General features: G+C 47.3%; 1 protein-coding gene across 1 annotated transcript; it reads right to left on the minus strand.

Moving 5' to 3' along the window:
• Positions 1-995: 995 nt before the first annotated feature.
• Positions 996-14,659, minus strand: nup50 (nucleoporin 50). Its single transcript, XM_056588081.1, has 8 exons — positions 14,493-14,659; positions 13,238-13,316; positions 11,971-12,051; positions 10,420-10,600; positions 7,966-8,766; positions 7,399-7,483; positions 4,099-4,217; positions 996-1,214 (listed from the first exon to the last, which is right to left on the minus strand). Exons 2-8 carry the CDS (start codon positions 13,304-13,306, stop codon positions 1,015-1,017), a joined length of 1,536 nt encoding a protein of 511 aa, XP_056444056.1. The 5' UTR covers positions 13,307-13,316; positions 14,493-14,659; the 3' UTR covers positions 996-1,014.
• Positions 14,660-16,562: the final 1,903 nt, after the last annotated feature.

Below are 16,562 nucleotides of genomic sequence, written 5' to 3' on the forward strand. Positions count from 1 at the left end.
CTCCAGTTAACCGCTTGTGGGAGGAAGAATCAATTTCCTGCAATTTTCTTTTAAAAAATTTGTAAAACCAAACCGACCGAGCATTGTTTAGATTACAGTTTCACCCCCCCCCCACCCCCCCGCTGCACCCTGTAACGCTGATTCAGACGCAAACACACACACACACACACACACACACACAAAGTACAACACACACACGGTCCTGAACACACTTTAGTCGTCAAAAATAAACGCTGGTTAAGACAACAAAAAAAAAAAGATCATGGCATGTATAAAACATTGAAGTTCAAACATGCTCAGATTCCATCAACCGTCTACAAAAACGGAACCAAATAAAAAATAACTAACAAACGGTATTGTTTAGAAATAAAAAAGGGTGCCCGTGGTTCCTCGTTACAAATAAAAACAGCAGCATGGATGTGGAGACCAGACGGAATGCCAACGGGCAGCGGGAAGGGACGGATCCCACGTCCCGACGGGAGACGAGAACTGAAAACTAACGTAAATCCACTGCTTCACAGCAGGAGACGAGTGGGGACTCTGCTTTCACAGTCGAAGAACCGATTGGTTGTGAATAAGAAAACGTGAGGAGAGGAGGGAGGGAGTCATAGTGTTGGACCATTTGAGAGAGCTCTGCGTGTGTGTGTGTGTGTGTGTGTGTGTGTGTGTGAGCGCGTCTGTGGACGTCAAGATCAAAATAGGTAGTTTAAGTCACACTCGGCCCCTCACTCGACGGCGGCTCCGGGTTCCAGAGACGAGACACGAGACCCCGAGACCGAAGACCGGCAGCTCAATTCTGACCGGGTCCCTTTGAGCAAGCGATGACAAAAAGGAAGGGCCGACTTCGTGTGTTATGTGAGATTTGTCTGGGCTGTGACGGAGGTGGGTGGGGGTGGGTACCGAGAGGACGAAGATGAGGAGGAGGAGGAAGGGAGGGTGGAGGGGACGGGAAGGAGGAGGAGGAGGGGATGGAGGGAGGGAGCAAAGGGAAGGGGGGGGGGGGGGGGGGGCTCTTCAGGCCTTCTTCTCCTCCAGGATCTTGTAGAGGGCGTCGGCGTCCTCCGTGGTCTTGACGCGGATCAGCATGGGCATGGGCACGGCGGGGCTCTTGGGGTCCACCGGCGGGTTGGGCACGCACGCCAGCACCACGTTGTTCTTGCCCACGCGGGAGCTGGGCATGGAGGGGGCCAGCACGATGTTGAGCAGGATGTTGCCTGGGGAGGGGACGGACACACAGACGAGACACCGTTATCAAGAGGGGACCAGAGCTGGGGACGTGGGATGCATGTCATCGTGAGGGTAGAGTCGGTAATGGGAAACGCGTCGTCTCCGACCGACGTGCGTTTCGGGCTAACAAGTCGGAACTACGAGAATAGGGAACGACAAGAATACAAATGTATTACAATTATTATATTTAAACATGAAGCTAGCAAGTCGGAAAAGCATGGATGCTCCAACTACAAGAATACAAATGTATTACAATTATAATATTTAATTATAAATGTAAATAATGTAGTTTTGAAAAAAAATAATTGTAGTCAGTAAGCGAACCGACTACACATTGCTGTTTAAAGAGAACCCTTCAATAATAGTAGTTACAATGCTAAATTATGTTTCGGTATATCTCCGGTATCGGCCCATATCAAGTTCAGGAATCGGAAAGGAGAAAAAAAATAAAAATGGTATCAGAACATCTCTAATAGGGGCTAGGTTGTTTTGCTCAAGGAGGGATGGCCGTTAGGATTCAAACCCAGAACCTCGGTATCCCTGGCCTTGGGTGAGGCCCAGTTGCAGTACCACTCAGTGGCCACTAGAGGGCCACCAGCGCCATGCAAAGACCCATTCCATGAAAAACGCATCAAAGCCTGCAAAAGGTTTGTGTGTCTCTGGTCCACCCATCCCCCCCTCTCCTGGACCAAACGACCACTACCCTCAGCCATCCTCCACTACAGCAAATAAAACTCCCTGCCTTTTTATTATCCAGTAAAACCTGCTTTATTGAACATTTTAATTCACTAAATATAAATGCCTCCGGTCAGGGAAACTAAATCCTCATGATGTCCCAGTGTTTGAAACATAGAAGAGGGATTTTTGACAAAGCAGTAAACACAAACACGGCCAAAATCGAAGTTGTGGACTTAATGACCCAATGTAAATCCAAGATCGACTCGTTGAGCTCGAGGAAGCCTCTCCTACGCTAGAGAAGCCTCTCCTATGACAAAGAAGCCTCTCCTACGACAAAGAAGCCTCTTCTACGAGTCTCCTACGACAAAGAAGCCTCTCCTAGGAGTCTCCTACGCCAGAGAAGCCTCTCCTAGGAGTCTCCTACGACAAAGAAGCCTCTTCTACGAGTCTCCTACGACAAAGAAGCCTCTCCTACGAGTCTCCTACGACAAAGAAGCCTCTCCTACGACAAAGAAGCCTCTCCTACGAGTCTCCTACGACAAAGAAGCCTCTCCTACGAGTCTCCTACGCCAGAGAAGCCTCTCCTACGAGTCTCCTACGCTAGAGAAGCCTCTCCTATGAGTCTCCTACGCTAGAGAAGCCTCTCCTACGAGTCTCCTACGCCAGAGAAGCCTCTCCTATGAGTCTCCTACGCTAGAGAAGCCTCTGCTAAAGTGCGCTCGGAGAGTCGTTTAAGGAGCGACTGGCGGCGTGAGGATGATGTACGAGCAGCTGTTAATACATCTCAGCAGCAGCTCCCCCCCGGTTCAGCTCATCAAGGCCCAACACACACACACACACACACACACACACACACACACACACACACACACACACACACACACACACACACACACACACACACACACACACACACACACACACACACACACACACACACACACACACACACACCTTTAGTCCTGGGGTAATTTATTAAGTCCTTGGGTAAAATACAGCAACAGACAAACAGATTTACGACAGCATCAGTGTCAGAAAAGTTGTCTGCTTCTTTTGTCTCGCCTTCCTTCTTGTCGTTTTGTAAATGACCTACCCGAGTGGACAAATTGATCGTCTAACTAGTGGTTTTAATATTTTACCCTGCATTTACAGCAAATTAGTAAAACTCGATCAGCCCTTGGCAAGCGGGCTCTGATACGGTAACCAATGAGAACGTACACCAGACCACATAGCTCTTGTGTTGGCCATCCGGCAGGAGGTCAGTACACCACATGGCCAGACCGTAATAAGAGGGGTGCGGCCCACAAGCCATGCGAGGCTGCCCTGCGTGCTAAGAGGCCTGGACACTGATTGGATCCAGCGGGTCTATTTGTGGCCTGTGGGTCCTACGACCTTCTTGGACCTCCGAAACCGTCCAATCAGAGCCAAGCCCCCGATACGATTCAGTGCGTCAGCGAATCAGAACTTCCCTCCTCATTAAATTCCTTCGGTACAGATCGTTTTGGATAAATTTACCAAAAACGAGTCCGGAAAAAATGATTGCCTCAGTATTGTCGGAATATGGAAATCAAACGCCTACAACCCAGTATAATATAACGAGCTACAGGTCGGCTAAGTTGTTTAAATACTCAATTATACCCCTCAGTAAGAAACTAAAATCATGACCATTATTACACCACATTTAAGATCCTCACTTTCTTGCACTGTTATTCATATTGGATTTTTTTAGGCCATTATTATACAACACACAAACCAGTTCTTCCCAGTCCGATTCATACAAGGCCTTGTAAAGCAAAGACGGACGGACATACAGGCTGACAGAAGGTCTATGCATTTACATCACCTCCCCCCCCCCCCCCCGTCATGTATAGCCAAGACATTCAATGTTTCCAGGACTACATTACATAACTAACATGCAACGTTCACATCACATCACTCACGTTAGGCTGCCTTGATTGTGACACACACACACACACACACACACACACACACACACACACACACACACACACACACACACACACACACACACACACACACACACACACACACACACACACACACACACACACACACACACACACGTAGAGAGAGACAGACAGACAGAGACACACAGGGACAGAGAGACACAGAGAGAGACACACAGAGACAGCGAGACAGAGACACACACAGAGGCCGAGAGAGGGAACTCACCCAGGTTTGTGTCTGCGCGGATCACCAGCTGCGTGCGCCCCTCGGCAGTGGGCTTCAGGTGCAGCGTGCCCACGCCCTTCTCCTTGAACTCGGCGTCCTTCTTGTAGAACAGCTTACACCTGCGGAGGGATCGGCCGTTAGAACCGCCACAGACCTCCTCCTCAAACGCTGGAGCACCACCTGGTTATGTGCTCACAGGAGGCCGGAGGGTTCTCAAAATCGTGTGAGAGAGACGACCGTACGACGATGAAGACAAACCCCGCGTTCCACTACCCGTACTACCAGACTATTTACTTAGTATGTCCCAAGACATAGTATGGAACAGGCAGTATGCCAAAATTACCAGGATGTTGTACAAGAACCAGTTGCGTCTCGCTAGATTGCCATCCAGCCGGCTTTTTGCCATTCTGCCCCACAATCCTTTGCGCAGCAGAGTATATGTCATATTAGGGCTGGGCATTATGACGATATCATACCGTGGACGATATGAAAGTGTCTACCGGGAGAGATTTGGCCATATCGTTTATACCGAGAGAGAAAAAAAATAATATTTTTTTTTATATTGCACTGCACTGACTGAAGCAAGGCAGGTGTGAGACTCACCTGTTAACTTGAAAAAAAATCTCTTTTGTATTGAAGAAACAGTTCTATTTTTACCACCAGCTATTTGCACAGCACATAACTTTATTTTATAAGTGTATAATTAGTATTTAAAATATTTGTGTGATGCTGTGATTTTTATTTTATATTAAACTGCACTGACTGACAGCCAGGCAGGTGTGAAGCACACCTTTAAAAAAATTTTTTATTTGTATTGAAAAAACAGTTCAATGTTTACAAGATGTTTGCACTATATGACACTGCCGTTAATGACAGATGGTTCGCTACTTACTCCTTTGTAAGCATGGAAATTCAAGTTCAAAATAAAAGAAAAAACTGATCAAATGTGAAGTATGGTTATTTTAAGCCATTTATTATTTTAATTTACTTCAAAAATACCATATCTCAATATATATCCATATCGTGATATAAAATTACTCATATCGTGATATAAGATTTTGTCCATATCGCCCAGCCCCATGTCATATCGACTGAGCCTGCGAAAGTCGATGGCAGGCACTACAGGTGTGGAATCAGTGGAATCACCTGTAGTATATGTCCTAATTGCATGCATACGCATGCAACAGTGCATACTTTGTAAGGGTAGCTGCAGTATGTAGGACAAGTAAGTAGAAAAAGTGTGTGATTTGGAACGCAGCCACAGCCTGCACCATCCTAGGATAGCTGCAACGCCTCAGCCATCTGGTAACTAGGTGATCCAGGTTAACAATACTCTTTACACAAAGGCATACTCGTAGGACCCCTCCAACACACTTATTGTGAGTCTTACGTTTTTGCAATTAGAAATAGTACTTACTAATTGTGTAGCGTCGTAGACCTAGTTATACGAGGAATTGGCTAAACATAGCAATTTTTAGTGCCTGGCACTTGTCTCTATGAACATCCTTACTGTAGAATCAGAATCACTTTTACTACATCTTATTGTACAAGAACACAAGAGTATAATTTTTAAGCTTGGTTCCTCAACAGCCATGCACATCAACAGACAAGAGATAGATTGCCATTTCTCCTTCTTCTGACAAATGTACTTATTTTAAGTCACTTTGGGTAAAGCGTCTGCCAAGCTCCCTGAATGTAAATGTAACACAGGTGTTTTTCATTACACTAATCCCTGATGTGCTCTGTTAACGCAGCGGGGCACGGGTCATAGACAGACCTAGTGAACTAACACACAGGGCCCTGGTATATTAGAGTGCTGAGAGCAGCACCTGGGTTTTTTTCCCTATGAAGGCACCTCGGCATAAAGTGTCCATCTTCATCGGCACACCTGATTGGTCGCCAATGAGGCCCGGCCCATCGTCCAATCAAATCGGTCCTACCCGTTGGTCTGCTTGAGACCTTACCCCTTGTTCTAGACACCCTTTAAGGCCTCAGTGAAAACACAAAATGGTATTCCTTCAGCGGCTTGTTCTGATCCGTCCCGTTTACGACTGATGGTTACATTTAGGAGTACTAAAGCCAATCCAAGAGGACTCTGCTGCCTCCGATGGCATGATCCCAGTAGACAGCACACAGTGACCCCATCCGTATACAGGATCCCATCATACCGCTGCAGTCCGTGGACTAGAACACAACGAGAAGCTTCGCTAACACTTTATAATAAGGTGCCATAATAAATAGCAAACTAGTCATAAACCTAACCCTTTGTTAATATTTGTTAATCGTTACTAAAATATCTATTTCGCACGAGTTAAAAGTTTTTTTTCATTATTAATTAAATATTAGTTGTTTGCATAACCCTAACCCTAGCACACGACCCTAACCCTAACACACGGCCCCAACCCTAACCCTAACACAGGGCCGTAACCCTAGCACAGGGCCCTAACCCTAGCACACGGCCGTAACCCTAACCCTAGCACACGGCCGTAACCCTAACCCTAGCACACGGCCGTAACCCTAACACACGGCCGTAACCCATGACCCTAACCCTAGCACACGGCCGTAACCCTAACCCTAGCACACGGCCGTAACCCTAACCCTAGCACACGGCCGTAACCCTAACACACGGCCGTAACCCACGACCCTAACCCTAGCACACGGCCGTAACCCTAACACATGGCCCTAACCCCAACACACGGCCCTAACCCTAACACACGGCCGTAACCCTAACACACGGCCGTAACCCTAACACACGGCCCTAACCCTAACCCTAGCACACTTCCCTAACCCTAACACACGGCCGTAACCCTAACACACGGCCGTAACCCTAACACACGGCCCTAACCCTAACACACGGCCCTAACCCTAACACACGGCCCTAACCCAAACACACGTCCCTAACCCTAACCCACGGCCCTAACCCTAACCATATCACAACCCTAACCCTAAGCAGTGACCCTCTGTGGTCAGTCAAAAAAAACGATTAACTTGTTCCAAATAGATATTTTAGTAACAATTAACAAAGGGTTAGGTTATGACTATTTTTATTTATTTTTTATGGCACCTTATTCTCAAGTGTTAGCGAAGCTTCTTCTGTACGGCTCCAGCTCACCCACTACGTGACCCAACACTACCTTCAATCACAAGCTCAACGTCGCGTTTTCACCACAGTACAGCATCCCATACACACAGACCCATTTGTTGTTATGAAACAGCCTGCGGTCCGTCTGTCCGTCTGTCCTAACGTTTTTCCCCGACAGACACCAGGAGACGTTCGTGAGGTGGACAGGGGATGCCTACCTCTGGGAGTAGAAGGCATCCTTCTCCTTGATCTCCCGGACCTCCACTTTGGGGGGCTCGTCGGAATCCTCCTCTCCGTTCTCATCTGCAGGAGACAAACAGCAGCCTCTTATACGTCTGCCCAGACCCAGCGCTGCCTCGCATTCGGCGGTGAACTCAGTGATCAATCGCCTGAGAGGGGCCGTTGTGACAGACGCACGGCGTGTTAAACGTCCTGCTAATAACGCTTACGTCAGGACCGAGTTTTCACTCAATAGTTGACCCAAAATAAACCCAGATTGTTATGCTTTGAATTCACATTTCTATAGGATCCATCAGTGGGATTTACAATTCAAACCGGGTACATTTAATCCTTTTAAACTACATCAGAGGCTCCCCCTTCGTTTGTAAAAACATCCTTAAACCCAGAGATCCCATACATAGAGCTGCATCAGCTCTCGCTCTGTGCTGTGCTCTCCCCTTCTAACGATCCCCCCCCCCCCACCCCAACACAACCACAGCCAGAGTGGGGTGAACCCAGTCCTGGGGAGCACGCTGCCACCGCCACTGCCACCGTCGCCGCCGTACCTGTGGTGGAGGGCTGGGCCGCCTCTGCCTTCGCCCCACCGAACGAGAAGGGTAGAGCCGACGCGGCGGCGGTGGCACCCCCGAACAGGGAGCTCTGGCCCGGGGCGGAGGAGAAGGAGAAGCTGGGGGGGGCGCCGGTGCCGCCCGACGCCAACGGCCCCAGGGCCGCGCTGTCCTGCTTCTGGCCGAAGTTAAACGTCACGCCGGCGGGGACGGGCGCCGCGCCGGCCGGGCTGCTGCCCTTGTCGGCGGCGCCGTCCCGGCCGAAGGAGAACAAAGACGCCGGCGTCTTCAGCGGGGCGCCCGCCGCGGGCGAGGAGAAGGAGGGCACCGCCGCCGTCGCCGCCGCTGTCGAGGAGGAGGAGGAGGAGGAAGGAGAAGCGTCGGCGGAAGAAGAAGAAGAAGAGGAAGAGGAAGAGGAGGCTGGCAGTGCCCCCCCCGCCTGCTTCTCTCCCCCTGGCGCGTTGCCATGGGAACCCCCGTCGGTGGCGGCCGCCGCTGTGGCGCCGTACTTCCTCTCGATGCTGGCGAGGTGCTGCTCGTAGTCCCTGAAGATGGGGTTGAGGTCGCACAGCGGGTTGCCGTTGACGTGCTTGACGATCCAGTCGCGCACCGAGCAGTTGAGCGCCGTGAGCTGCCGGCTGTACTCCTTGTTGTTACCGACGGCGCCGCTGCCGCCGCCGCTAATGCCGCTGCCGAGAGCGCCGGGGCTCTGAGTGGAGCTGGGGGCGGAGCCATTGGTGGTGACGTCGCCGGCCGTGGCGGAGGAGGAGGAGGAGGCGGGGCCGTTGAATGTTAAACCTGAGAGGGAGGGGAGGGGAGGGGAGGGGAGGTGGGAGGAGGAGAGGGAGATTCAAGGGAGAACGTTAGCCAGGCAGCGTTCCTGTCGACCAGATATACCCCCGGGGGGGGGGAGAGAGAGAGAGAGAGAGAGGGAGAGAGAGACCGGCGCACATTTCAGGGGACTGGGGGAGGGGTTTGCTTAAAAGGGGTCTGCATCCGAAAGAAAGAAAAAAAAGACACCCCACCCCCGCAACCTCCTCCTCCCTCCCTCCCTCCCTCCCTCCCTCACACACACACACAGAGAGACAGCGAGGAGGAGATCCCGGCTGGAAGTGCTGCTGCAGCTCCTCTCCACGTGCCCTCCGGCTACAATGTCATGAAATGGCACCACCACACACACACACACACACACACACACACACACACACACACACACACACACACACACACACACACACACACACACACACACACACACACACACACACACACACACACACACACACACACACACACACACACACACACACACCTCAACTTGATTACATATCTTCACTGGGCGGCGTGTGCGCAGACAAAAGGTTACTCAATGATACGCCTTCCTTCCCCCCCATCGTCCCTCCATGGCCGGGCGGAGATAGTGATGAATTACCTTCAATGTGACGGGACTAGTACAGCAAGGACATGCAGTGTGTCCGGATTTGCCAAAATTATATTATTTTTCCCCTCAGGGCGTAATACTTTTGTTGTCCCAACAATGGCTTTTTTTGTGTGTATTTCTAATGCTTATTGCAGTAATATGCACTGCCAGTATGGATAGAACTCTGGTCTAAATACAGGTGCTATCTTAGGACGCGCATCAATTATTCAAATGCATTTCCTGTATAAGAAAAAAAACACAAGTCAACACACTGAATAGCACATGAACCGATTTAAGATCCAAATATATACCCCCTGCATCCTTAACTCCTCATCGGAAATGTGCCCTGGCCCTGCAACATTTGACCGAACGCAAGAAACAGCACACAGGGAGAGCGAGCGCTCACACCCACGCAGCTCAAACACTGGAGCAGGGCATTAACACAGGCAGCGTTAGGCAATCAACTCCCACTGGAGGTGCCACCCCCCGTGTGAGGAAAGCAGGCACTCACAGCCTCGCAACACGCCTCCACCCAAAGTGCCCGCCGAACGGCGGACGCTATTTGAACAATTATGTTGTTGTGCAGATTAACTGGTGAATACTTGATACAATGCAAAGCAATTGGTTGGGTGGGACACACACACACACACACACACACACACACACACACACACACACACACACACACACACACACACACACACACACACACACACACACACACACACACACACACACACACACACACACACACACCCCACCCCACCCCACCCCTCCCCCCCCCCCCCCCCCCCCACCCCCCCCCCCCCCCCGAGGGAAATTACTGTGCAACAGTTTCAATACAAAGGCGCTAAAGTAAAGTGAAGTACTATAGAGTTAGCGTAAAATAAGATAACATAAAATAAAAAATAAAATAAAAGGCTAACATAAAATAAATCAAACAATTAACTAAATGCAACAAAAGGTAAGCACTTACAGGTAACATGGTAGAAAAGGTCAACCATTAAGAAAAGAAAGCGCTACAAACTCACCGGGGGCGGTGGTGGACGAGAAGCCCCCGAACGGAGTGCTGCCATTGGACAGCCCCGCCAGCCCCTTGAAGCCGCCGCCGTTCCCGAAGCCGGAGAACCCGGTGGTGGGGGCGGCGGCGCTGGACGCCGATGACGTCAGGGAGAAGCCCTTAAAGCCCTTGAAGGCACCGGGGTTCTCACTCTGAAACAGGGAGAACACGCACGTCAGGATGTGAATTCTTTACCAAATTTTATTTTATACTTAGGCCTAATCCCATTTCTACCCCTTAACCCCTACCCTTACCCATTCTCCTTACCCCTTCAAAACAAGGGTAAGGGGTAAGGGGTTGAAATGGGATTGGTCCTTGATGCACCGCAGCTCAGAGACAAACAACATTTCAGTTCTTCTATTTGTCTTGTACATTTGTTGTAATTGACAATAAAAGCTGACTTTGACTTTTGGTCCGACTCTTAAAAAGAGGATTTGAATCTCAGGAGAACCAAGTGGAAAATATTGTCTTTGTTTCCGAGCCTTGGTCTTAGAGAAAGGAATATTCCACTGCACCCAAAATATTCATTTCCATCGCCGTACTATAATATGAGCTTATGTTTCGATGCTGCAGAAAAATATATCAAAACTTTTGATAGTTTAAGTTGGATCCTCTGGTGTTGACCGAACAAAAAGGATTGATCATGAAAAATAACGGGCATATAAAAAATGAACTTGGTCTCATTAACATTAGTAATAAAATGGAGGCTAGCTAGTTTGCTACAGAATGATGAGCTCATCCCATACCAAGTAAATAAACAAACCTATGAAACACATTATTAAGATCTAGGGCAGATAGTGCAGTAGTTAGGGTCAAACTGCACTGGGTTGGATTCTCAGACTACCTTTATGCAACCTTAAGCAAGACACTAACCGCTATCTTCCCATTATTAGTTGCATCTGAATTCGATAAAATAATCTTCTTATGAATCAATTGCAGGTAAGAAAACTAATTGTCCGCTCATCAACCTTTTATACAGTCTCTAGAATCTTTAGAGAAGTTGAGGGACGTGCTTCTGAGTTGAAAGCACCATCAGACCAGATTAATTTGCCTGATTCAATCATATCGATTAGTTCTGGTCCTGAATTCAAGACTTATTTGTTGTCCACCTTAAATCATCTTGTTCTTGATTGTATATGCATTCACTTTTAGATTATAAGTAGGCTCAGTACTTTGACATGTTATATGGTGTGTTCTTTAATTTTATTTCTCCTTCATTTTGTGGATAGATGACACTTGTATTGAGATGTAGTAGGTATCGTGTGGGATGGTGGGAGAGCCCTTATTCGTACGTCCTTCTTGAAGTAAACATGTAGATTGTTTTATTTTGTTTAAAGGTCTGTTAACTTCTATGTTACGTGCCCGAGGTCCCCCTTGAGAACTAGATTCTTTATCTCAAGGGGATTAACCAGAATATATTGGTCTACTAGCATACTATACTATGTTATAGTATACTACTATACTAGGGGATATCCCCTTGAGGTGACATGTGACATGTGAGTGAAGGATTCTGGGACGTTACCTCTCCAATATTCCTACGCTTGGCCTTCTTGATTGGTCGGTTCTTCAGCACATCAACACTGGCGATGGAAAAGGTCCCTGCCTGTTGGACACACAACACGAGAAATTAGCACTAGCATTGAGCGCAACCCTGTAGCACAATGGTTAGCAGCACAGTCGCGCCTCACAGCAAGAAGTTCTTTGGTTTCGAACCCCCAGAGACAGACGTTTGTGTGTTATCCCCGTTTTCGAGTTGGTTACTTCCAGGTGCTCTGGTTTCATCCCACACCATACATTGTGTGTTAATAGTCCTGCCGCTGCCCTTGACCAAGTCTCCAGTCATAGGGCTAGGGTTAGGCCCTGCACTGTGGCTGCTCTAAGGTAAACGCTCCTAGTGATGATGGTATAATACTGATAGTGATGGTAAAATGCTCCTAGTGCTGCAGCTAGTGATGGGTCATTGCTCTTAGAGCAGATGCTCAGAGGTTCTTGGTGCTGCTAGTGATGGATAAGTGCTGCTAGTAATGTTTAAATGCTCCTAGGGTTGTTACTGATAGTTAAATGCTCTTAACGATGCCGGTGATGGTTAAATGCTCTTAGTGTTGCATGTAATAATAAACAGTATTCTTCAACCGTTCATACTTATTGTATGGCTTTCTTATTGCACTTATAAACAACATAATATCGGGATATTACAATTTGGAAGAAATTCATTCCCAACAACCCATTATCAATTTGCATCTAAAAAGTATTACGCCAATGCGATTCAATTAGTAGCTGCTTGTGGTGTTGTTAATGTGCTGTGAGGCGCTGTGCAGCATCCTGGGTAACCATGGGTAACCGGGTGTGGGGATAAGTTAGAAGCTAGCCGAAAAACAGAAACAGACACCTAACAACTTTTTACTCCACTTAAAACTTAGACACCAAAGGATTTTAGATGGGGCAATGTGACATTGCAGATTTAGCCATCACCAGAATATAACTATTCATTGATGTTTTTAGATGCAGGCTAAACATGTACATGAGACTGGTAGTTTACACCTCTTTATCTGCAATCTAAATACTTTGGTAACCAAGAATTAAATAAAAATCAATATGCATAAACCGTTAATACATGGTGTCCACTGTCATTTTCCTCAAGATGTGGATAGCATCATTAATGTTACTTAAAACTGTTAACAAATACTACAAGTACACTTATAATATGAAAGTTTCAGTGTTTGTATTGAATGTAAACCAAGCAAGGAAATAATTTTCACCGCTTTATCATTGGGTTAGGGTTCACTCACCTCCTCTCCTTCTTCTTCCTGATCCCAGTTCCTGTCGGTCAACTCCTTATCAGCGATTCGTTTGGCCATCACTGCTGGTCTGTGGAACAAGGTGAGGCACGCAGTTAACTTTCCAATTCAAAATAACAGTTCACATTGGACGAATTAACCTACTGCAATGGCTGGAAAATCGCTAGACAACTTATGACGTGACAGTATCAGACAGTTAGGAGATTAAGAGGTACCTAGCCATAAAACATACGGTTATCAGGTTGGCTACACAATGATCAGCAGATCACACGTGTAAATGAAAGAAACCTTTGAAATACATTATTAAGATCTAGGGAAGATATTATAATAGTAAGGGTAAAACTGAACTGGGTTGGATTCACAGTCTACCTGAAGGCATCCTTAAGGAAGAGGAATTGACACTTCATTGATATCGATGCTATTACCTATCCACATCATATGATAATTAAAGTATCCACTTGGAGAGGATTGGACGTAAGTTAAGTCGATGTATAACTCGATGTTATACATCAAAGTCTATGTCTAACTGATGTCACAGTGCAGGAGACCGTCCTTATCTACCAAATTCAGTCACAGCAGAACCCATAATAATGTAGTTCATGGTATTTACTTATGAGAGAACAAATGTGTGTTGCATGAATCTCCACAGTATACGCCTCCCTACACATGTCCCTCATGGCGAGGCCAAACTCAACACCAGGTTCACGTTGCCGGTGTCCTGCTACAATATCGATTCTGCGCGTGCGCACGCATGCGCACCAGTCACAACCTCGGACTCTGGTTAGGCTACTTCAACCGTTCTCTCCCTCATTAAAGATCTCCTCTTTTAAATAACAACATGACACGCTGTAGAAGCGTTCGTGCGTCTAATTATCCCACGTAAGTGTATATTTTCAAGAACTTGAATGATGCCATAGATCGTCAAAACGCCGGAGAGCGACGCGTTGCTAACCCGCTAGCCCCGGGTTAGCAACCGGGTAACCATCACACACCAACACGCCGAGGAGGTCCACTACGGAGCGGTATACTGCGGTCACATAGTCGGGACAGGGCATCGACACTATCCACTTTACATCACCGGCGTGTATAGATAACGTGGTTTTCGTGAACTGAAGTGATACTTTGTGAAAGGCCAAAAACTTGGCCCACTCACAACACAGACTCCGCTAACATTTTAAAGCTATCGTGCGTCAAGCGGTGCAGCGGTTATTGGTTTTGGATTAAAAGAAAGTAAAAAAAAACATACCCTTTCAGGAAGTTTAAATTCCTGTTATTATATCTTAAATGTGAGGCAGGTCCAGACACTCCCCTGACGGAAACTGTGACGACGTTGTTTCAAACTAAAAATTTAAACAAGCCTCTGTCACGCCGCCATTTTACAGAACGGGATATCCGCGATTTACGCGCTCCACCTTTTTGGTCATGCGCACTGCGTACGACAGACATGGGACATGTAGTCAATCATATAGGACGTTTTATAAGGCCATATTTGTACTTTAAATAAGAAGAAGATGCACGTGTGTTAAAGAATACACATAGTAACTTTTCAAAATGTGCTTGTGGTTTTCCACCACAATTTAGAGAATACGTGTGTGTGTGTCTGTCTCTCTCTCTCTCTCTCTCTCTCTCTCAGTCACTCTTTTTGCTCTCTGATCTATATATCCATATATATATTTCACTTGGATAAGTTAAATATGTTTGTTGAACTTATAACGGGAAAAATAATTTCAAGAAAACAAGGTCAATGGCTTGAATCAATACACCTCAGGATTTCAGATGCAGGTCACTGTAAACAGTCACCTTATATTATGCATGCATTCAATGGCCCTTTGATCGAACCTGTCGGTGGTCCTCGCAGGGACCCCCTACAGTACAAAGACACTCCCTTTAGCGATAGTCAATTTGAGATAAGCCAGCATGCCAATCCATTACAGCCCTTACTGGATTTCAGTCGCCACTGGGCCTCGGAGCTTGTTATAAATGGGGATGCACACAAGAGCTCTGGGGAGTGTGGGTAAAAAGGGAGCAGATGGCTGTTCTCCAAACTCGCAGGATCCTCAAGACCGCCTTGCCAAACAGGAACAGGTGCGGGAGAAAGTGGGAAGAGAGCTAGGGGCCCTCGCGCTCGCGAGCATCAGACCCCTGACCAGCTGGCCAGGGAAAAATGGAAAAACTCTTGGCATCGGAAAAGAGGGAAACCTGTATCATGCATGTAGGAAGGAACCCGCCATGCAAAACACTTAACAGGCCTACCGAATGTAGGTACACAAGAATACAAAAAAAAGATAGATTCTTCAAAGGGGTTCTTCTTAAGCATTCTAGAGTCGTACCACACACATTACCCATATTAAGCGCAGTGCCGTTTCACTAAAGCGCTACGTTTTTCGTCTCGTCTTTTTTTTTTTAAAACTGCTCGCATTTTGGCACAACAAGACTACGAATCCCAGGGTGCCGCTGGACAAAAGAAGGTCTGGCCCGGCCCGCTGAGCTGAGAGAATTACAGTGGGTCAGGGCTAAGATGGAGGGGAGAAGGGGGGGGGGGGGGGGGGGGGGGGCCAACCACTCTCTACAGGAGCCGGGGCCTCTCCGTTGGTTCACTCTGTGAAGTCTGCTCGTCAGCCAATGGGAGGAGGGGGCTGCTTTGGCCTGGGCCGTTCTCAGCAGGGTCGGGCGGAGAATCACACTTCAAGGTTGTAGGGAGAATCAAAGCTTGTGTATTCCGTGTGAGCGTTGATGAAGTATTGATCAAGGGTCCGTGGAGAGGCGATGTTGGACGTCGGTGATCACTGCAAACGGTGCACCTGCTCAGCCTGCTGCATCCGATTGGCCCGTGTGTAGCAAGGAGTGGAATCACGGTTATAATGCTTATTGCATGTATCATTCATCGCGTTTCATATAGTCTCCGATTGTATCTCTCCATATATCTTTTTTCGTATGCCATTATCAGGTTATTGGCAACCACTATTTAATGAACCATCTTTTTAATTTATGTATTTTATTTTTATTAGCAATTTAGTAGAAACATCGACATAATTAATCAGGCATTTACAATTGGACTTGTAATTATATTCAATTAGTTTATTACCCAGTAATGCATTGCAAATTAGAAGCAAATCAGTTGGTAATGGTGCTGCACCCCACATGACCGTGAGGCAATCTTGATGAAATGGAGACGGAAATCTGCAACACATCCGTGGTCCTTTGGTGACACGTACATTTAATGAAACGCCTTGGTTACATGGTTTATATTATTAATAAAGAGAGACGAAAATACATTTAGAAAGCAGACGACCTTTTGAACTCCATCCTTAGTATT

Source organism: Gadus chalcogrammus, chromosome 4 (assembly GCF_026213295.1).
Source record: "Gadus chalcogrammus isolate NIFS_2021 chromosome 4, NIFS_Gcha_1.0, whole genome shotgun sequence".
Classification (NCBI taxonomy): Eukaryota; Metazoa; Chordata; class Actinopteri; order Gadiformes; family Gadidae; genus Gadus; species Gadus chalcogrammus.